At 32.7% G+C, this 24,804-nt stretch overlaps 1 protein-coding gene across 1 annotated transcript in view; it reads left to right on the top strand.

Moving 5' to 3' along the window:
* The window catches only part of LOC111084557 (nephrin-like), a 137,616-nt gene that overhangs the window by 42,285 nt on the left and 70,527 nt on the right, over positions 1-24,804 (top strand). The window contains exon 2 of the mRNA XM_022381239.1: positions 1,453-1,590. Coding sequence (XP_022236947.1) covers positions 1,453-1,590 — 138 coding nt within the window. The remainder of the gene's footprint in view (positions 1-1,452; positions 1,591-24,804) is intronic.

Genomic DNA, 24,804 nt, shown 5'->3' with positions numbered 1-24,804 from the left:
TGAAAAGGCGAGCATGTTTGGTGTGACGGGGATTCGAACCCGCGACCCTCAGATTGCGAGTCGAGTGCCCTATCCACGTGGCCTATATCTTATTGTTTCCTATCCTATTTCGTCATCTATTTGTAAGAAAAATAATGTAAAAAAAAAGAAATTAAAGTATTCACTCTTTATTTGTCAATAGAGAAGTAACGCCTCTTTGCGCTTAGACGTTCATTTTTCTTCCAATAGAGACAATTTCTTGATTTACAAGTATTATTTAAATTTACTGGTTTTTTTACAATATTAAGTAACTTATCTGTAAATATTGATTTTTTTTGAAAATATCATTATATAAGTTTACGAAAACCCTTTAATTTATTACAATCTCGCAAAGTGTTAGAAACAAGATGCTGTTGTTTCCTGCGAGGCTGAGTTGTTTTTGTTTTCAACACGTGCCAATTAAATCAAGCTAGAAACACATGTATTCATGAGCATAAGATCATTTTATCGAAGAACAAACATCTACAGATAAATATATACAGCTAAGAGGCTTAATGGACGGTTGTCGTGAAATATATTTTTCTAGACCTGAAGCAGTATCGGAACAAACAAGACAGCTGCTGTCGTGTTCAATATTCATGTTGTGGACTGAAAATAGCACGCGATCCACACGAACGTAGGATTTCAGGGACTTGTAGGAAGAGGCATTATCATCCTAATGAACTCTTACTCGAAGTCGCCTCTATCTTCTCTTCAGAATAGACTTTTGCTTTTTATTCCTATATCTGCGAAGATTTTCCTTCGGCACCACATCCAGTGAAATTCGACAAAAATCAACTCCCATTTGTTATAATAAACCACTTACACACATAAGATGATATTGTCAGCGAAAGTAGGCAGGGGTGATCTCTTTATTTTGCAACTTGAGCTAATCACTGATATGATTAATTGAATGGATAATTTAATCGTTTGATTCGTGTTTTCACAGAAATATATTTAAGAGAAGGAGGCACGATAATGACGTTCAAATTAACTTTGGTAATGAACTTGAGATAAGTAAAGGAATATCTAATTGTCTCTACTACACAGCAAAGGATACTTACAGATAAAATGTTTATGGGTGGTTTCTCATTGGATTTTACTTGTACGAATTTAGCATAAGAAAGTTTATAATATATAAGTTCTAAGGCTACCAGAATTTTAAAATATTGTATATATTATCTTAGCGATATTTGGAGAATCAGTTTTATGATACCTGATCCTAAAAGAGCGATATTTGGAGAATCAGTTTTATGATACCTTATCCTAAAGGAGCGATATTTTGACAATCAGTTTTATGATATCTTATCCTAAAATAGCGATATTTGGAGAATCCGCTTGGTTGATGTGAGAACTTGACATATTTTCTGTAAATCTTTATGTATAATGCGTTATATATTTAATTTTTGTTCAATATTTCTGTCGTTTTCTTAGGTTTCACTGAAGCTCAACAACATTTTATTGTAAAACCTCAAGATACAGAAGTTGTCCAAGGCCTTACTGGAATTCTTCATTGTCAAGTCGGGAATCTTCAAGGTGCAGTTCAATGGAGTAAGGATGGATTTCTACTTGGTGAGATCATATTACTTACTTATATATGGATTTATAGTTGGTGAGATCATATTACTTACTTATATATGGATTTCTACTTGGTGAGATCATATTACTTACTTGTACATGGATTTCTACTTGGTGAGATCATATTACTTACTTATATATGGATTTATACTTGGTGAGATCATATTACTTACTTATATATGGATTTATACTTGGTTAGATCATATTACTTACTTATATATGGATTTATACTTGGTGTGATCATATTACTTACTTATATATGGGTTTCTACTTAGTGAAATCATATTACTTATATATTTGAATTTAATATATAAGTAAGTAATATGATCTCACCAAGTAGAAATCCATATATAAGTAAGTAATATGATCTCACCAAGTAGAAATCCATATATAAGTAACTAATATGATCTCACCAAGTAATACATATATATAAATCGAGGGAGAGAAGCTAATTCGTTTAGTCATAATTAGTTGGGCAATAAACGTAAATAGAAGTTCAAACTTTTAGTAATAAATGATTTCTCTCGTTACTAACCTTATGTATTTTGGTACTTCTAAAAAAAAGAACCTTAAGGCATACTCATGATAACTTATAGAATAAAAAGTGAAAAGTACATGCATGTCCTGAAACATGAACTAAAGTACCCGAAAGTTTATACAAATTACGTAACCATGAACACAATGATAGAATAGGTTAAGATGTATGTGATATGATTATAACCTATTAATGAATTATACGTTGTCAACTTGAGTAAGGAAGCACATTATCTAATATAATAATGAGTAGGCAAACAACGATTTATAAGCATGAGTAAGAATTATATTCATATCGTTGTTTACCTACCTATTATTGTACGTTAAAATTACTGATCATAAAAATAATAATAATATTGGGAGAGGTAGTTTTGTTTGGGTGTATCTAAGCGTAAAACTACAAAAAGGGTTATCTGTGGTTGCCCATCTCAGATACCGACCCTTGATCTCTAAATTTATTGCTGAGCCATCGGAAAACGATATAGAACATCAATGTTCGAGAGTCAACTGTAGTATTGATACTAAACGACAGTTAAACAAAAGGAACTTACTATATTTTTAACAGTGAAACAAAGCATGAAAGTACCAAATACGTCCCGGTGTTTAGGGCAACTGACTTGCAATCTGAGGTTCGCGGGTTCGAATTCCCGTCCCAAAGAAACAAGCTCGCCCTTTCAGCCGTGGGGGGCGTTATAATATTACTGTCAATCTCACTATTAATTGCTAAAAGAGTAACCCAAGAGTTGGCGGAGGTTGGTGATGACTAGCTGCCTTTCCTCTAGTATTTCACTGGTAAATTAGGGACGGCTACCTCAGATAGCCCTCGTGTAGCTTTGCGCGAAATTCAAACCAAAGAAAACCTACCAAATACATAGGAGATTCATTAGGAATGACGTAGAATACTAAATACCTCTTTAGCGCAGTGGTCTAAAATATGAATATTTTATTTGTTCCTCACTTTACTTAATCATTTTCATTAAGAGAACAAGAATTCCTTCTTAATGTGTCGCGGAAAACACGGTTCAACATAAACAGTACGTGATTTCACGTAGGTATACTTCTACCAATAATAATGATTTATTGAAGGTGATTAGAAGATTTGTATACATATCGTGTTTGCTGTGGTTACATTTGTTCGTTTGTTTTTTCGAAATTTTGCGAAAAGCTACCCGAGAGATAACTGCGCTAGTTGTCCCTAATTTAGAAATGATAGAATAGAGTGAAGATGATTAGTCTAAACCATCCACCGCCAATTGACATAGCTACCAAACCATACCAGCCCAAGCGATGTTTAAAAAAAACATTTCTATATAAAACACGTTAATATTGTTTTAGTTCTTACTTTCAAAATGTAATGTAAACACTACACTGATTCCTGAAATATTTCGTTTTGTCATCTGTATCTAGCTTTGGTAAAATACAAAAATTCGAGGATTACGATACGTATCATGGCATCAAAAAACAACCCCATACAACTATATTATGTAAATTTGTTTTACAGCTCAGATTTTCTCGTGTTTGCAGTTTATTCGTTGATAGTTTAAAATATCATTACAAGGCGGTTGTGTTGTATTCACAATGTCTAACAGTAGTTAAACTACAGAATCATATATAACTATTTTTATAAGGAAGGTGTTAGGATAAACAATAAGTTTATTACTGATTACGTTACATTAAAATGATTGCAAAGGCTTATATACATGGACGAATTTTGCTACTGACCATTGTATTCATGGGTTCTCACCGTACTTTGATTTCCACAGTTAGGGTACGACTTGTTGCAAGTCTCTTTCTGGATGGTCATGGTTCCCTCTGTTTATCTATACTCCTCTATTTTGCTTTCCAATTCCATTAAGTACAAGGAATATCCCCATCTTGGAATATATAAGCGCTTGATTTAAACACATCTTTACCATCTGAGAGTGTAAATATTTTACTTCGGAAAGGGTTGTTACATACATATATAATTAAATTAGTATTATAGGAAGAACCATTGAAGATCCAAATAGTAGCAAGGAAAGATGGAGGTTGGGCTTAGTATAGTAATACCTTAACATCTTGGTATTTATTTCCAAACATCGTATTGAAGACTGGAATGCTAACTTCGAGGGCATGTTTACTGTATCCCTTCATTGATGTATTGTATTCTAATTATTGTGTTTTTATTTTGTTTATTTACTTATTTATTATTTTTTTTCGAGAGCAACCAGCTTCCCACACCTGGATGCAGAGGTGGTAAAGATGTGGGACGTTGTGGGCTAGAACACCTACATCTCTTCCATTTGTTTTTTGTTGTTGTTTTTTTATTCTAAGGATGTGAGGCCAGCGAAGTTGAGATTAAACTGAATAAACGGTGTACCCTCAACCGAATTTGAGACTTACTTCTATCGTTGTTGGATGTTTTTGGCTGAGTTTTTCTCTATAACATTATTTTTTGCCCTCTCTATAATATTAAATTTAATTATATGTCATCTAAGGTTTGGACATGTTGTGTAAAATCGAATGTTGTGTAAAAGTCAAACTATCCTTCCTTTTTATGTAATATGTTAACATTTATATGTACGAAGCGCCAAACAATGTTAAAATGTTATCATGATAACTTTCGTATCACTGTAATTTTATATTGCCTATCTTTGTCACGTAACTTGCTGATTTGCACACTCATAATATTTTTAATATAACGTACTCAACCCTCTATAGTGCGCCTCTCCAGTTTTTAAGGCTTTTATTACAGCATGTGTTGTCTCACGTATAATACTTTTATGTACGAAACACGTGAAGCTATATAAGAAAACAAAAATCAAATTTGAAGTCTGAGAAGGAATTTGACTAGCTATGTTGTGGCAAGAAACATAGATAATTAAAGACATATCCAGTACATTTTTGTCACATAGTTGATTCTCGACCAACTAAATTAATGTTGTTATAATTGTTCCTTATGCGTTTTACACGTCGGACTCCTTTAGTTTAAAAACTGTTATAATTATACAGCTGCACTTGTACGGTGTTTTACTGGGAAGTCTTCGTCCACCAAGATACTTAAACGCATAATTTCAAAGCCTTTTATTACGTACGTCGCGTCTATAGTGATTTTACGTGGTCACGGATCTGTAATTAACAACGATGTCCTAAGAGTTTCCTCTTACGCATAATATCTCTTGAGGTAAGACATATAACCATAAAACTGTTATCAGTGGTAACGCAACGTTAAACCAAGCAGTACTGGTGATATGTTCTCTTTTAACAGAATACGTTTAAAACTATAGCAACGTTTAATGAAAAATTTTAGGGATTTAAGAGGAACAATATGATGAAAATAAAGCCACAGAAATTATATGTATGGAGATTATTTATATCAAGAGATGACTAATAAACAAATTGTGTGACAAATATCTTTTTTTGTGTATTTTTCTTAATACTTTTCTGTGTCGTGTAAATTTCATCCCTACTTGAACATTGATTACTCGTTCATATTTGTTATGAACATATTTGCTTAGTTATACTGATTAAAACGAATATTTTATAAAATACTACTGTACATGCAATGACAGAGATGATAAGGCGCTGCCCCCCTCCCCAAGTGGCACAGTGGTATGTTTACGTACTTACTGTAGTGCCCCCCAGTGGCACAGCGGTATGTTTGCGGACTTAAAACGCTAGAATCCGGGTTTCGATACTCGTGGTGGGCAGAGCACAGATAGCCCTTGTGTAGCTTTGTGCTTAATTACAAATAAACAAACAAACTTACTGTAGTGTACAGAGGACAAATAGCCCTTTGTATAGCTTTGTGTTTAACTACAAACAAGATAATGCACTTTAGGGAAAAAAACAGCACTTGGTAAGGTAATTTTAACACCAAGTAATAACACAAAATACTTGGAAAACACTTTCAACATATTAATTAATCTAAAAAAAAAGAAGCATTGAACGTTTAAAACAATAAACTAGAGTCTTTTTGTTATGATGTTATTTTCTAGTTTTAAGTTGGATTTCAAAGATATTCTAATCAGTAGCATTTAGTCTTACAATTTTATTTCACGCCTGTCTTTATTTCATCGTATTCACTGACGCTGAATTTGTTATCACAGAATAATATTCCTCTATTCAACAGATTTTTTCGGCTTCAAACTTAGTAGTTCATCAATGTACTGATTATTCAAATGCTAGGTAAACATAACATAGACCACAGACCAGATGTGATTCTCCCCACAAGTAATCAATACTTAAACCTGGTGATATCCTGTGAATTCGGAAATCTTGTAGATGCGTAACCGACAAATTCGACAAAATAGGAAACCAGGGCGAACGAAATGGAAGCTAGGAGCTAAATGCGTTGAATTACCCTGAAGGTGTTTTCACGACCATAAACCTTTAACCAGAAGATAAACGAGGCGTACTTCCAAAAATAGTTCAGTATATCAGAGCTAATAACAAAAAATGAAGAGAGAGCAGATATGATGTTCTTGAGAAAATTGAAAAAAAAAAAAACTATATGTGTACATGTGTGTGTGTATCGCATGTACTAGAGCATATTTGTAGGTTCTAACAGCAAGCAAACTAGAGGCCTTGTAAAGAAAACTTCGCATTCCAATATGTTTCAATCAGGAAAAAACGTCGCAACTGTGACTCTTATGATCCTACTTGGATCAAGAACACCAGTAAAAGGAATTTTAGACTTTATAACGAATGAAAAACATGTTCAGGGAGACTCATTGAAAATTCTTAATCTTCAGATACCAAATTGGCATACAATATTACACCAAAAAGGCTTAAGATGCTGTTTCGTAGATAGCGTTCATTCATTGTATACAAATGGAATAAATAACTTAACGAACAAACATTAAAACATCACAATTAACATGTAAAGTCAATTTTCGGTAATAAAAGTGCACTAAGTGCGGTGTAAAAATGATGAATTAAAAAAAAAAGGTTACTTTTTTTACAACGAAAGATATTATCATTATGATGACGATGGTGCAAGAAAAGAAAATTAATGTTAGCTCATTCGTATAACCACGGAGGTTCATATTAACACTATTCCTGAAATGTTCATTAGAAGCAAGCAGAACATCAACCAGTTCATTTTCAAACAAGTTTCCTATTACCTTCTATTTTATTATAAAGTACACAAATTTCGATGGAATAGCAGGATGAAAATTTATCGATTTTTTTTCTCGGGCATTTATATTTTATTTTTTGCATTCTGGCTCTCACAGTTTCAAAAAATTTACTGTATATATTCATTTTTTTTGCTGTCAATCTATGAACTTTTTTTTTGTTAGCAATTTTATTTTATGGCGCTGTAAATAAGAAGGAAAAAAAAGCTTCTGCTTCTGTATGATGACATTATAACTTAAACTTTACTGCTTAAAAAAAATCATCAAAACTAATCATTTTTATTTCAACTTTTTAGCATCCCTGGTAACGAATTAATGAACTATTAGTTAAATATTTTTCACAATTATAAAATGTATCTCAATCAATAATTTGTTACTTTTTCGTACAAAGCAGAACAAAAGAGCGTTAAAGTTCAAGTAATCAAAAGCAAAAGGCCTAGTAAGAATAGAAATGATAATATTTGCTCAGGAATGTCGTTTTGAAACATAGAGGTTACTCAAACTCTTAACTTGAGATTTGCTTCCGCTACACGCATATACTTACCTTAAGTCTATTGGCGCAATCAAGATAGTCGGGCACAATGAAGTTTCTCCATAAGAATAACAATATAATGTTTTCTTAACTGAAGATTAAGTGAAAGCCAAGATTAAAAAGTTACTTCACATAGTAGATCTAATCGTCTTAAATTGATAATTATTATTTCTTTTAATACAATATGAGCCTAGAAATATTTACTGTGGAAATATTTTTGAACCTTCAAAAAACTTTTTTTAATTATTAGTTAAAAACTCTCATTTTTCTTTAATTTTAGCTATTATTAACCCAAAAATTAACAATATGAAACCCGAATGAAATTATTTTGCAGTGAATACTGAAGTAGTTTAGACATTTTGGCAATAAAGTTAGGACCTTTACTTTCTAAATATATTTTAGCCAACATTGCAGCTGTACCAAAGCTGGTAGTACCTACACAGTTCTTATACTACCGACCTGGCATGGTTAGGGCGCTCGACTCGCAATCTGAGGGTCGCGGGTTCGAATCCAGGTCCCGCCAAACATGTTCTCCCTTTTAGTCGTGGGGCCGTTATAATGCGACGGTCAATCGCATTATTCGTTGGTAAAAGAGTATCCCAAGAGTTGGCGGTGGGTGGTGATGACTAGCTGCCTTCCCTCTAGTCTTGCACTGCTAAATTAGGGATGGCTAGCGCAGATAGCCCTCGTGTATCTTTGCGCGAAATTCAGAAACAAACAATCTTGTACCACCTCCCCCGGATGAAATCGCAGTAGCGAAACGTTGGCTGAAATAAAAGGATTATTTATCTGGAAAGTACAAGCCGTTTTTCCTATCTTTATTACTAAATGAAATTATGTTTGATTAATATTGAAATCATGCCAATGTACACATAAAATGTTAATTTAAACGGTTTTTTGTATCCAAAAACTCGTATGTAATCTATCTTGGCAGATGACAGCAGAAGCCATTCTGAAATAATGAATAATTATTTATTGCTCATTAATGGTATGAAAGATTATTTTCTTATGTGTATTTTTAGCACGAAATGAAGAAATATGCTATTTGAATATTGACGTAAGTTGTTATACTAGTTATTAGGTATTTTAATAAGCCGAAAACTTATAATATTTTTACATCTTTAACTCGAGTATTTCCTTTTTATTAACTTATAATATTTTTACATCTTTAACTCGAGTATTTCCTTTTTATTAACTTATAATATTTTTACATCTTTAACTCGATTATTTCCTTTTTACTAACGTTTTGGAACATTACAATATTTTTATTTTTGCCATAAGAAGTAAATATGTTTAATGATTTCTTTAAAATCACCAAAAAAACACATCATTTTCGCTAAACATGTATAACATCATCTATAGTGATGTTATGTCATTAAACAATAATGTAATAAAAATCAAAAATATCTAAATAACGAAAAAATATTATTATACTGTAAGCTTGATGCTGTGATGGATTACATTCAAATCTTCTACAAAACTGTCAATACAATTTGAACATACTAACCATATACCCGTGGTGGGCAGAGCACAGATAGCCCATTGTGTAGCTTTGTGCTTAATTCCAAACAAACAAACTTACGTATGTTACACCTCTAGAAATTATGCTAACACATTTATTTGTATGTCTATAACAATTCTCTTACACAATTAGATCTCTAAAATCCGGAGTTTGATCCCCCGCAGTGGACACAGAACAGCTTGTCTATTGTGTAGCTTTGTACTAAAAAAAAAAAAACAAACTATGAGCGTTATAAAATTCTCCGGAGTACATTATCAAAATCCAAAACGAAAATCATATTTTTTGCGTGACAAAAAGTTAAAAGTGATTGATGATGGCACAGCCATATTGTTATTTCAATGATAAAAAAAACAGCGAATGAATTAAGCTAAAGAAACGAAATGTTACGAGAGTTTTTGAAACGGATCTGTAATGTGTTACATTTAAAAATCAGCCTTTAGCAACATAACATATTTCAACACCATTTTTGAAGGGTATCTTTCACAATATTTCACCATTCTAGACAGTAAATAATACTTATATAAGTCATAGAATATACTTTTATTCTAGCATAATAAGCAATACTGATACTTCATAATATGGAATGACATTAAGACTTTAATGTACAAAACATAAACTAATAACAAACTCTTTATAAGATCTAACATGCAAGTTTTTTACGTAATTCACAGCCTGTAATACCCTTCAGGTGGTATTAGGCCAATTCCAAATATTACAATTTGTGTTCTAAAAGTTGGTTTTCTTTTTACAATATTCAACTACGAGGTTATACAAGTCTGTTTTAGATCGCATATTCTAAGCCTAAAATATGAAATAAACCTCTAGCAGTCAGGAAATAACAATGATTGCTTTAATAGTGTACACATAATATATTGTCCCCGATGACTCAGCGCTATGTCTGAGAGCTTATAATGCTAAAATTCGTGTTTCCATACCCGCGGTGGGCAGACAGCCCATTCTGTAGCTTTACGTATTACAACAAACAAAACATACTATCATACCATCAAGTTATCTATGATGGGTGGTCTTTGAATATTTTAATATTGTTTACATTCTTCATTAGTTGGTCTTTGATTTTATTGTGGAAAACAGTGTCCTATTTTATGTAGTTACAATTATATATCAGAACGTTTTACTTCGCAAACTGGTGCTTTTTTATTTTTATAAAATGTGTGCGATTTTTTACGTGTATTAGGCTTAGTTCTATAACATATTTAACCCTTAAATGAATGTACAACACATAACTATTTCTATAAAAATGCTGCTACAAGTGCTACAGTGCCTTGAATGGAAACATTTTCATCACTACGTTATCATACTTATAGAGTTTGCGATACAATTTGATATATGGTTCACTACGTTATCATACTTATGGAGATTGCGATACAATTTGATATATGGTTCACTACGTTATCATACTTATAGAGTTTGCGAAACAATTTGATATATGGTTAAGTAAGTCGTAATGTTTTCTATCATTATTGAGACTTCATATATGATAAGTAACACTTAGTATATTTGAAATAGCTGCAAAACGTTTCCAAGTCACCACATATACAACACAGGTGTTTTGATACTTACAAGGTTTCCTTTAGTTATTGTTAATCACAAAGCTACACAGTGGGTAATCTGTACTCTTCCCTTCACAGGTTAGGGAGCTCGACTCGCAATCAGCGGGTCGCGGGTTCGAATCCCAGTCCCAGCAAACATGCTCGCCCTTTCAGTCATGAGGGCGTTATAATGTAACGGTCAATCTCACTATTCGTTGGTAAAACAGTAGCTTAATAGTTGGCGGTGGGTGGTGATGACTAGCTACCGTCCCTCTAGTCTTACACTGCTAAATTATGGAAGGCTAGCGCAGATAGCTCTCGTGTAGCTTTGCGCAAAATTCGAAACAAACAAACAAACCCACCACAGGTATCGAAACCCAAATTTTAACATCCTAAGCCTGTAGACTTACTGCTGAGCTTAGGAGCTATTTACAAAAATCTATCTGTGATATTATTAGGTTGTGAATCTCTCCAGTATATCATATATTTTCTCACATACATAGAGAAACTATAAAAGATTGTGACTAGTGTCTACTGGTGTGAAGATAATGAGTTATAATGGAAGATATATCAGAATATTTTGATCTTCGATTTAATACAATGAAAAATGTATCAGTCAACAAGTAAAGATGGACAGAGAGTTTCATAATGTATTTATAAACAACCAAGCTCTAATGTTTACTATAGTGGTACAGGGCAACTTTGGTGTATTTACTTAATGTATAGGACTAACCTTCAGGTATCCCGTTAACAAATTTCAGACTGTTTCTGTCAACCAGGAGGCAGATTGGAGGTTTTACTTAATTTCCGCCAAAGAAACTTTCTGGGAGTTACAGGAATTTGTGCTGTGTTTTTTTTTCATACAATTTATGATTTTGCTATCTTAAAGAAATTTAGGTCAGTCGATTTAATAGCAGGCTAAGACCTTATCTGCTCATTTTTGTGCCTAAAATATAAATATCTAATATTATGACGTGGACTAAAAAAATGCAAAATATATTTTGTAATGGCGTAACTAACGAAGTACAGCATAATATTTTGCAAGAGTGTGGTTTCATATTAATATATGACAATTAAATATTGGCTGTAAACAGAAATTATACGCTATAAAGTCATAGCTAGTCAGCCAAAATATTGTTCTTAAGCTATAAATTCAAAATGTTTTAGCTAATCAGCCAGAATATCTTTCTTACGCTACAAATTCAAAATGCCATAACTAATCACCCGAAATATCGTTTTTACTCTACAAAGTCAAAATGTCATAGCTAATCAGACTAAATATCGTTCTTATACTGTAAAGTCAAAATGTCATGGCTAATAAGCCAAAATATCGATCTTATGCTGTAAACTAAGAATGTCATAACTAATCAGCCAAAATATCGTTTTTACGCTACAAAAACAAAATGTCATAGCTAATCAGACTAAATATCGTTCTTATGCTGTAAAGTCAAAATGTCATAGCTAATCAGCCAAAATATCGGTCTTATGCTGGAAAGTTAAAATTTCATGGTTAATCACCAAAAAAGTGTTTAAATTGATATTTGGCTTGTGGACAGGCGAAAAAACGATTTAGTAGGTATGTATTAAACATAATCTAAATGCATTAATTAGTTTAATAAGTTAATTCAGTGTTCTAGATGTAGCTTTTACGATTGAAATAATAATCATAATGATAATACAATATATATATATTCCCCGAAAGGAAGCCGATGGCCGCCTGGATGGGGTCATCTGTTTAACCACTCGCACCAGTATACAGTAGTGTTTTGTCTGTCAGTCAGTCAGTAGAAACTAAAATTATGTCACATAAGGGACGCTTAACATTAGAATTTGAACTGGCATGACGTCAGTAAAACGTGCGCATGGATGGATGACATGAAGAATAATTATAAATTGTATAAAACCAAGGTCAAGATTATTAGTGTATTAAACTACTCAAACGATCAATGTATTATATTACACAATATAGGAGTGTGAAAAACAATTATTGTGCAACCGTATATATACAAAAAGTCATGATCATGTGACTACTAGTTTACATCTGCTAACATGTTATAACCCTTCAGTAAAAATAGAAATAATTTTATCTTAAATAAGGTAAACTTGTAGTCACATGATCATGATATTTTGTATTTATATGGTTGCACAGTATTCATTTTTCACACTTGTGACGATGACGTGAATTGACATCGAAATATGTAGTGTTTTTTACGACCGTTGATCGGTCTTTGAATAAAGCTTTCAATTGCGTTAGAGTATTTTAACATATTTTAAATATCTACATAACTTACTTAAATTTTAACATATTAATAACATGATTAGTGTTAAATCCAAAACACACTAATACTCGTAACAAATGTCAACTTCATAAATTTCAGAAATGAAATAAAATGTTTAAAAGTTATGCCATTTCTCAACAAAGTACAAAAGATATATATGTCTACCGCAATAGCACCGAAAAGCGTTGGGGATATTCCGTCCCCCAGCTATAATAAAAAGTGAATAACGAAATAACACTCAGGGATCATCATTTAGGTGTATGTTGCTTTAATCCATAACGTTGGGGATATTCCGTCCCCCAGCTATAATAAAAAGTGAATAACGAAATAACACTCAGGGATCATCATTTAGGTGTCTGTTGTTTTAATCCACAACGTCCCGACACCTGCTACCATTCAAACTTTGCAACCAGTTGTGGGCATGGTAGTCACCCCATAAAAATAAAGATTTTGGAAGAAACATCATGGTAGAAATGATTGTATAAAACCACTTTAACCTAAAGGGTTTCATAATAATAGATTCAGTCGAGCAAAACTGAAAAGGCAAACTCAAGATTTTAACAGTAACTTTTAGGATTACACAAAGCTTAACGATAGTTGGTTATAAACAAACCATGCATTTTCTGAACGAACAAATATGTGTCACTTTGATTTTAAAAATGCTCGGTATAATATTGTCCAACTAAACAGACCAGTATTTAATTTGTTGAGAAAAAATGCGATTTAGGTTAGCCTAGAACATTCTATTACACTCTAACATTTATAGTTATCGAATTAACTTTCGAAGCTTTGAAACGTGTTTGAAACGTGATATAAATAAAAGTATATCACAACTGCATGTTATAAAATATTTCATCCATTTCTAGATATGTTAAAGAGGCTATTTTATATTTTGTAGCTGCATGACAAGAGAATAACCGTCCTTTAAAATACGGTTATTTTCTGTCAAAAGAAAACTTAATGCATAGTGAATGTAACTGTATGCACACTCTGATTTGATTACAGTTATCTGACAATTTTAAAGTTGTCCGTTACTCAAAGTATATTTCGTTCTCGGTTTATCTTCTAATATTTGAAATTTATTTACTTAGAATTTATAGCAGAAAAAATCTTCTGTACTCTGTAATATATATATCTGTTTTATGTTCTGTGCTAGCTGTTGGAATCTAAAATTACCGTAAAGCAACAAATATTGATTTTATTTCTAGGCAAGCTTTATAAATTAACTAATTAGTGTAACCTCATTAACACTGATTTCTTTTTCTGATCTGTTTATGTCAATGTTTACAATTGCAGGAATAATGTTATTATAATCAAGAGTTCTATAAGTTTGAGTTTCACAACTAAAAAAGGACAGACACAACCATTTCACTCCTCCAGTTTCTAACTTCGAAACAACCATTATTTATCTCGGTCTTTAGCTTCAGACACAGCCAGTCTATACCTCTCAGTCTTTAGATTCAGACAAAACCATTCTATACCTCCAGTCTCTAGCTTCAGACACAACCAATCTATACCTCTCAGTCTTTAGCTTCAAATACAACCGTCATTTACCCCAGTTTCTAGTTTCAAAACAACCATTCTATACCCCCCTTCTCTAGCTTAGGACACAACCATTCTATACCCCCAGACTCTAGCTTAGGACACAACCAATCTATACCCCTAGTTTCTAAATTCAGATTCAACCATTCTAACCATTCTCAATCTGGAGAATAGATATGAATGAAAAACTTCCAATGTTCAGGTATAGCATAACCTAAGTAAGCATATCATGAAAGAAGATACACTTTTCAGCTGATTGGCTAAAAACATTTTGTTTCTCCTTTAATCTCTCCACTTTTACATAATACTGCTTAATAACATTGAACCATACCTGGTGATCCTAAACCATGTCTAGCATTATAAGTCTCGTCATAGTTATCCAATCAATAAACCCATGAACTTGTAAACAGAGCACTTACTCATGATGTAAGCTAACAGATGAAGCATTTTTTGTGACTAAAATGAGGTTTTATGAATAGGAGAAAACCAGAGTGTATATTTCAAAATAAAGAGTACTTGAGAATGAAAGTTTCCTGTTTCTCGATTCATTCTAAACCTATTATTTCGGTAATATACTGGAATTATTCAGTTATTTACTATATGAATCAATAAATACTTTATAAGGTTATCCCCATTTTCTACTATTACTTTCTTACAAATCATATATATATGGTGTTGTTACACAAAGGATTTTTATTTAATAATGAAAACTACCAGTCAAATGAAGCTTAAAAAAAAAACTTCATGTATTGGTTTGCATACAATTTTCCTTAGAAGATTGCTGTTTTTATAAATAATTAACTAGGTGAGCGTTTCCAGTAATTTTCTAAAATTGAAGTCGTGTTTTTAGAGATAACTTTTAGCTTCAGTTTCCAACAGTAATTAGAAATAACTAAATTACAATTCTTACCCAGCATGAAAAATTAGTGAAGATTATATGATTTAAAGTAATTATAAACAAACTGAAGTGTTTGAGAAATTCCCTGAGTGATTTAACGATATTTAAGAACACTTGAAGTAAGATTATATATATTTCTTACGCATACTGACAAATAAAGTGTTTACGTGTGTATTATTTTGCTGTTTGCTTCGTAATCCTTTTTTTTCACAATTTTTTATACAAGTTTTGAAAACATCATCAGTTTAGTTGTTTGACGATAAACACAAAACTATACAATGGGCTATCTGTGCTATGTCCATCTCGAGTATCGAAAACCCGATTTTTAGCCTTAGAAGTCTTCATACTTGAGGATGAGCCACTGGATGGCAACATCATTAGTAAACCAACATCAAATTATTATTGCTGATGACTTCATTATTCATCAAATTAAAATTTTCATTTTATTTATTTATAGATTTGTTTTGTACCTACACTATTGTAACTTAATTAAATGTTGTTTTTACAACTATAGTCATATTTTCTCTCTATTACTACACTCAGTTAATGCTCCATTATAGACGGTCTGTTTGTTATGAATTTCGCGCAAAGCTACACGAAGGCTATTTGCGCTAGCCGTCCCTAATTTAGCAGTGTAAGACTAGATGGAAGGCAGCTAGTCATCACCGCCAACTCTTGGGCTACTCTTTTACCAACGAATAGTGGGATTGACTGTCGCTTTATAACGCCCCCACGGCTGAAAGGGCAAGCATGTTTGATGGGACGGGGATTCAAACCCGCGACCCGCAGATTGCGAGTCGAGCGCCCTAACCACCTGGCCATGCCGGGCCCTCATTATAGACGGTCGATGTACTTCGAGCAACATGAATATTTGGGTTTTTCAGGTTCACACTCTATGGAATCATAATTTAATTGACATTTTTTTAGCTGCATATGTGTAATACTCCTAAACATTTTATGGTAATTCCCAGTGATGTAGTTAAAGTACAGTAATTTGATTTATTTAATTTCTTTTCCCGCTCCTGAAACATTTTTAAATCTTGAATAAAAGGAAATTTTGTAGTGTTTTACAGAATTAGTTACCGGCAGAAATACAAACAGCATTTCCACGTAACAGAGAATTTATTTTCAAGTTAAAAATATGCCGATTTAGTTTCAAGTAAATGGAAATAAATTTATATTCAATCTTGATTACAAAGCTATACCTGCACGCATCTTTTAAAAGTTATGATTAAACCACAGAACACCTTTATTTTCATATATCAACCTACAAGTACATTTTGTCTATAGCTACTAAAGCTTTCTACCTCAGTCCCTAATTTTGACCAATCAGCCAGAGGGAAGGTGGACAGTCACCAGCACCCTACTACTCACCATCTTCGCTAAGGGATTGACTGTCACTCTTATAGCGCGCCCAGAATTTAAACTGCAGGTAATATTTTATGGCATCGCACAGATTTGAACCCAGCTCCCCAGTTTCGAAATCCAGAGTTCCAATACAGAGCCAACATGCTCTCCTCCTCCTCCCCTCCTACCTATATTTGCAAAAGGTATATTATATTCTCTATTCATTATTGCTAAATTTACGCGTTCATTAAACGCAGGATAAATTGTTAAGGTAAAGTCCACAAAAGTACAGTAAGTGTGTTTATAACTCATATGAGCTAGAACCTCGTATTACTGGCGTGTTCATAAGATCGCGTGATCTAGATGTGTAGTAAAACCTTTAGTTTTGTTGAATAACAAGATGTAATAATAACGTAGCTTGACGATTGGAAAATGAAAAAGTAAAGATATATTTTCGGAAAGATTATAAAATACAAATATTTCTGACTGAACATGGAAAAAACACAAATAATCAGTGGAAAGTATACGTTTCTTTTTCTTTTTTTTGTGTTTCTGTGGTATTAAGTAGTGATACATTCACTGTTATAAAAACAATATAATCCACATGAGGAGTTGCTTAATAAATAATTTGTTTGATGGAAATCCCGAAAAACTAAACGACGATACCTGCGCTAACCCTCCATAATATTGAAGCGATAGACTAGACGGAAATCAGCTAGTCAACCCCCCCCACACACCGCAAACTCTTGAGCAAATCTTGTCAGTCAGAATAGCTAGATCTATCCGTTACTCTTATAACTCATTCACGGCCTCATAGCGTGAAAGCGAATGAAAGATTGTTTGTCTGTAATTAAGCACAAAGCTACTCAATGGGCTATCTGTGTTCTGTCCACTACGGGTATTGAAACCCGGATTCTAGCGTTGTAAGTCCGCAGACATACTGCTGTGCCACTGGAGGGGGGGGGCACAGAGATAATAATTTATGAATTTTATCAACATAAAATCATGCTAACCCTAAAAATAAATAGTGATATTTTTATTGGACATGAAATAAGCTACTACTTATTGGTATAAACCAGTTTGCTTTAAAATTCATGCGGGAAAACAAACAAGAAGGGTAAGTACTCAATCTTCATTATATTTGATAAAAATACATAGAGAATAGAGTTTATTGATGCTTTTAGATGGTGCTCATTCAACAGTTAATTATAATAATAATTAGAATTCAACAAAGATTATAATAACTTGAATAATTACAAGATTCCTATAAACAATAAAATACTTTTGACTTGAATTTGGGAATATAGGCATCTTTCAAACGATTTAACATTACTGTTATTCTCGAACCAAATGTTAAAAAAATTAAATAAAAAAAATCGAAACTCTTAAGCTTAATTACATGTTATTCGAATTGTAGTACGCGATTGTACGATAAAGAATAACCAACACAATGGTTAGCCTTTTTATTAAAAGTAAACCAGGAAACAAAACAACAAATCACATATTAATTGTCACAATATTTTTTTCATAACACAAAGAACAAAACACGGATTACGTACTGTCTGGCACTAGGTAACTCTTATTAATTATCATTGATTGTAATTTTTCTTTTTTTTGTAAAACAATGCACGTGTTTTCATTTGTAATAATAAAATAAACATTACCGTTAAAACAAGCATCTGCAAGTCATAGAATTCCAGTTTGAATTTTATCACTTCCATACACAAACGCATAAAATGTATTGGTTTAGTCTCGGGGTTTCTGAAATGAGCAAGAGTTAGACTATAATTTTATCACTTCCATACATACATGTTAAAAACATATTGTTTTAGTCTCGGGTTTCTAAAACGAACAAGAGTTTAGTCTAACTCTTGCTCATTTCAGAAACCCCGAGACTAAACCAATACATTTTATGCGTTTGTGTATGGAAGTGATAAAATTCTAGTCTAACTCTTGTTCGTTTCAGAAACCCGAGACTAAACCAATACACTTTATGCGTCTATATATGGAAGTGATAAAATTCTAGTCTAACTCTTGGTCGTTTCGGAAACCCGAGATTAAACCAATGTATTTTTGACGTCTATGTCATAATTTTTTTCTCAGCAACGGGAATTATTCCTGTAATAAATGTAGTTAATTATGTTACCAACGTGACACACGACTCCTTTTGTGGTGTTTGGATTTATCATGAAATCATTTCTAGACAGATGTGTAAGTTCAACTCAATCTTTGGAGAGTTAAACCTAATCGTAAACTTGATCATTAATACAAACAGTTTTTAAACGAATAACAACGTGACAGAATATGAATGATGAAAGGGGAAAAATTAAGATGGTGAAACATTTCTGGGCTTTAAGGAAGGGCTATAAATTTACTATAAACTGTTTAACATAAATACGTAAATTTTGCTCTCGCGTTTGCAACCAATAAACGATTTACGAACACCAGTGTGTTTAGATGGCGGTCATCTTAACAGTTGTGGGAGACTTGCAGAAATAACTCTTCCTAACACGTTTCTACCAACATGAAGTCGATCGTTATTAGGGATACTGACGACTTTACATTATTTTCCTCAGCAAGAGTCCTTGAACAAAAATAAGAACTTGTTAAAAGTTCCAAATTACACCTCATGTCATTTTACTTTCCGCAGCAAGAGGTAATAACGACAATAAGAACTTTTTAAAATCCAAAATTACACCTTATATTACTTTCCATAGAAAGAGCTCTCAACAACACAATAAGAATTGCTAAAAACCTAATCTTTAAATTACATCCCATATTACATTGCTAAAAACCTAATCTTTAAATTACATCCCATGTTACATTACATTCAATAGAAAATTTGGGATGTCAGTGTTGTGCCATTCACGAGTATCGAAACCTGGTTTTTAGCGGTGTGAGCCCCTCAGGCTTGCCGCTGAGCCATAACAAAAAATTAAGAACTGCTAAAAAACCTAATCCCCTAATTACATCCCATATAACATTGTTTCCTAGCAAAAGTCAATAATCAAACAACAAGAAATTGCTGAAATCTCCAAATAACTCTTTATAATGCATATGTTAAAGAGCTTATTCAAAATAATTTTAGATACATAACTAAATGCTTTTGAAAGTAATTGAACATGTAACTCTGTGTGCAGTAGTAATCACAACCAATATGTTTAAGGCTTGAGAGTGAGGGTTTTCCCGAGACAGGTTGTTAATAAATCACGTATATTTAGTTGATTTTTGTTCGTTGATTTATAAAATCATATACTGATTCACATAGTTTCTTGCATGTAAATCACAATGTTATTTATGTAAATTATACCTGATCAAGCCTTAAACTAAATGATATTTAAGATATTTTAGCCTGAGTGATTCCTCTTTAGGTGAGCAGTAAGTTTACGGACATACAACACTAAAATTTGGGGTTCGATTTTTGTTGCGCCCACAGCAGATACGTTAATTCGGCTTTGCTCTAAAAAGCAAAACATAGCTGTAGTATTTATAGGGCTCTTTAAATAAAATTAATATATGTAAGTAAGGAAAGAAAAAAACACGTGAATACTAAAAGAAAATTACGTTTTCTCAGAAAAAGTACCAGTGAACGTAAAGTTTGTTTTAAGATAAAATAAAAATGGTAGAAGCTAGAATTTATGAAATAAAAGCCTTTTAATAATTTAATTTTAATACATGGGTTAAAGTTCATTTGTTTGACTCCCTACAGTTGAAATACTAATTTTAAAGGCCCAGCATGGCCTGATGGTTAGGGCGCTTGATTCGCAATCTGAGGGTAGTGGGTTCAAATCCTCGTCCAACCAAACATGCTGTGGGGGCGTTATAATGTGACAGTCAATCACACTATTCGTTGGTAAAAGCGTAGCTCAAGAGTTGGAGGTGGGTGGTGGTGACTAGCTGCCTTCCCTCTAGTCTTTCACTGCTAAATTAAGAACGGCTAGCGCAGATAGCCCTTGTGTAGCTTTGCGCGAAATTCAAAACAAACAAAGAAACAAACTAATCATAGAAAAAATGAAACAATTAATAAAAAGCATGTACGAAAAGTAAAAAAAATGTGTTCAATCAGCTGGCATAAATATTAGTTATTAGCATTAACAACGGAGGGCTGAGAACATAAAGTCGCGGTGGAAGGTCATGTTTGAGAACTACATTTTGACCTTGACGTGGCATAGCCAATATAATACGATCTAAAATTTATCGTTTTGGGGAAGATTAAAATACGACTTTTTATCATACAATATATTAATACAATCATATCATGAAGATGTGTTCACATCAGGTATTTAGAATGTCACTATACTTAAGGGCTTTGGAAAACAAAGGAATGTGTATCAATTTGAGGTACCAAGACCATCCAGAAAGAGACCTGCAACAACTTTTACCGTAGACATGTTAAGCAAAGTTCGGCGTCTTTTAACAAGTGATAATTCACGAACACAAAGCTCAATTGAAAAAAAGCCATCCACTCCACGTGCACTAGGCAACAGTTCACAACATAATCAATAAGGGTCTCCATGTGAAAAAGCGACATAAGTCACATGTGCACAAGTTGGTTCCAAGAGATATATGTTCAACTGTCGCATATTTTATGCAGCTGGAGAATGGAACGGGTATTTTATACAGAGACGTACCTGTCAAGCTGCAGCGCACAGCGAGTGCGGATTCCTGGGCGATCGAACTGTTGAAAAAGGTGCGTTGAAAAATTGTCGCTCTCCTACACTAAATGACTTATTAAAAGCAATCAGGGAGGAGGGGTGTGGTTTAGACATGAAAACTTTACAACGGATCCTTTTGTAAAGGAAACTATGCTGAAAGGCAGATGCACTATCGTAAGATAGAGCATGACGGAACGTGTCGACATTTATTATAATGACGCGGTGTCGTTCAAAAACTGTTTTAACATAACACACCCATCCTCTGACATTGTGATTTTGGGAGCAAAAATATAACATTAATTCAATTTTACATTTCTCCTTAGTTAACTAAAGTAAACAAAAAAATACGAGTTGATCACAGTGAGATCAGTTAATTGAATAACATAAATTTACTTTATGCTTTATGATAGAATGTTTTAGTAACCGAACATTTGATAAATAATTAGATTGTTATTAAAAAGAGTCGTATCCATTTGTTTTCTCAAGACAATAAGAAGACAAAAAAAACCATCAATGTATCATTTTGGTTAACTTTGGAATTATCTCAGCATCTTGTTTGTTACAATACGTATCAACGTTTTCCGTATTCGTGATACACATATGTAAAAGTACTGGACCTACGACGAAGAGTATTTCATCTGGTTAGTAAAACGGATCTTTCATAAGTACTCGAATGAGATCAATCTTGCCTGAGATTATGATATAAATCGGATTCAAGCCTTGGTTTTATTTTAGCCTAGAGTTCCTATGACCACATTAGCAAGATCAGTTACTTGTGTTTGAATGATATAAACGAATTTTCCTGATGCTGATAATGTGCGAGACTGTAGAAGTGTGCTAATTGATCATCAGATTGAACCAAATGATTCGTACAAAGTTCACTTCATTTTCTTAACATATAGCTTAGACATATTTGGCAAACAGAACCTCTCGTAATTAATTATTTAGAAAAAAATCAAAATCGGATATAGACTCAGAAAGTCAATAAAGAGACGATTGAACCGATTAGATATCGTTATTTGTGACTTCCGAAAAAGTACGATTCGTTATTATTTTTTAAAATACCACTATTGAATGTCGTGAGATGTCATGTTTTGTATTCGTAAATACCGAACTAAATTATAAAAATAATTACATTAATGGAAATTAATTACATCAATTTCGAGTAAAAGGTAAAAGAAAGAAGAAGAAAATTACCCTACATAGATTGCCCCCCACCCTCAGGACTCACACCTCAAAAACCGAGTTTCGATACTCGTGGTGGGCACAGCTCAGATAGCCCATTGTGTTACTTTATGCGTTACCACAAACAAACACTAGACAGTTTATTCAGTTTTTGACTTAAGGGCTCATTAAATCATTGAATTCAGTTATTGGTATATTTATATATTTGTTTTTATAACGTTTTTCAAACATGTTTGTTTTATTCTAAAGTTCGTATATCGAAACATCTTTAAAATATGCTTTATTCTTAATGAAGATATAATAATGAAATTTAAATTCATTGTATTTTATAAATAAATAAATATGTGTTGCAAATTTCCAACAGAATCCTAGTTTACTCTCTGCTACTTTGTGTGAATATGTAAACAAAAATAGTTGTTTTCAGAGTGTAACTTTATTAAATGTTTCGCATAATAATCTGCGAACATTTTCTTAGTTATTGCAGACCTATAACAAGGTAGTTGTTGTTTAGTAGTTTCGTGGCAAAGTGCCTGTTGGACAACATACATGTTTTTTATCGATAAAAATATTGCTTAGCTGGCCTGACGCTTTAAAATGCCTCCTGTTAGGAGAATATAATCAATTTGTGCAAGCTGAAGCTCCACATGGCGTAAGATGGCGTTAACAATTTATAAGTCGAAGTTCATAACGAAGAATGAGACTAGATTATGACATCATACGACTTGATAGGTGTTTTTCTTCCATCATTTCTTCTTTTGTAAACATGCTGTGAAAATTGCATAACCGAGACTAGATTATGACATCAGCTTCTACTACGACGTGTTAGGTGTTTTTCTTCCATCATGTCTTCTTTTGTAAACATGCTGTGAAAATTGCAGCAATCTAATAAAACAGGCCATAAAAATTTCTGTGATCAATAATGGTATTTCAGTACCAAAAAAAAGCTATCTATCCATGTTCTATAAAAATTCAACGAAACACCATTAATAGTGTTGAAACATATTCTCCATGATATTATGACCTATTAGCTTATATGGCAAAAGTTATAATTATTTATTTACAAAAGTGTTAAGTAGATTTTTCAAGAAACACTGTTTTAGTATTTAGTATTTTTCTTTGTTTTACTTGAGCATTTTATAAAGGGAGCAAGTTTTCTAACTTTTCCCTTATTTACAAAATAACCTGATGATTAAGACGCTAGGCTCGCAATGTCCGGGCCTCGGGACCGAAACCCGGCACCGAAAATCCTTGATTTTTCAGCTATGACGGCATTGTAATGTGTCGGTCCATCCCGCTATTCGTTGGTAAAATAGTAGCCCAAGAGTTGGCGGTGGGTGCTACTACCCAGTTGCCTTCTCTTTAATAAGCAGTTAAAAATCAAGGAAGGAAAGAAGCAATGAACTTAGCTGCTTTGTCGAAAACAATGTGAGGAAAAAAGTATCATTCAGACACAATCTAATCATGAAATACTTCAGTAGACATTTCAATCCATGTCCCTAGCTTTTCATGTAAAGTTATGAAAGTCTGAATAAAAAGTTGTATCACTTATATACAAAACAAACATTTAAATAACCAACATGGTACCAAAATAATATTTACGTTTCGTGATAAGTTTCACCTTTCATCTGATGTTACGCTTATTCTAAAAAAAAGAACTACTAATGAAACGTAATAAAACAGCCATTTTGGTTAAAATCTATCTAGACTACTCTATCGAGATTTGCTCAGTGTTAAAATAACAGCCAAAATAATGGCTCTCGTATCTTGTTTCATTATATATAATAATGGAGAAGTCATATTCGTGATGGATTTTGGAATGTAGAAATATGTTGTGTCAAGATTTACGATTATGCGTTGACAAGTTTTATCACCTTATCTCTTGTTAATCGGTGAAATAATAGACGTTAATCTTTTTAATAAGACTTTTTTGTTTTAAGATCTGATGAAAGCGATTTCGTTTTATGTAAACTATTAATTTAAAACATAAATGTTACAGTAATCTTCCATACTTTAATGTGTCATAAAATAAGCTCGTGAAATTCTTGTG

Source organism: Limulus polyphemus, unplaced genomic scaffold (assembly GCF_000517525.1).
Source record: "Limulus polyphemus unplaced genomic scaffold, Limulus_polyphemus-2.1.2 Scaffold154, whole genome shotgun sequence".
Lineage (NCBI taxonomy): Eukaryota > Metazoa > Arthropoda > Merostomata > Xiphosura > Limulidae > Limulus > Limulus polyphemus.
The sequence above is the reverse complement of the archived record's forward strand: the minus strand, read 5'-3'. Positions and strand labels throughout refer to the sequence as shown.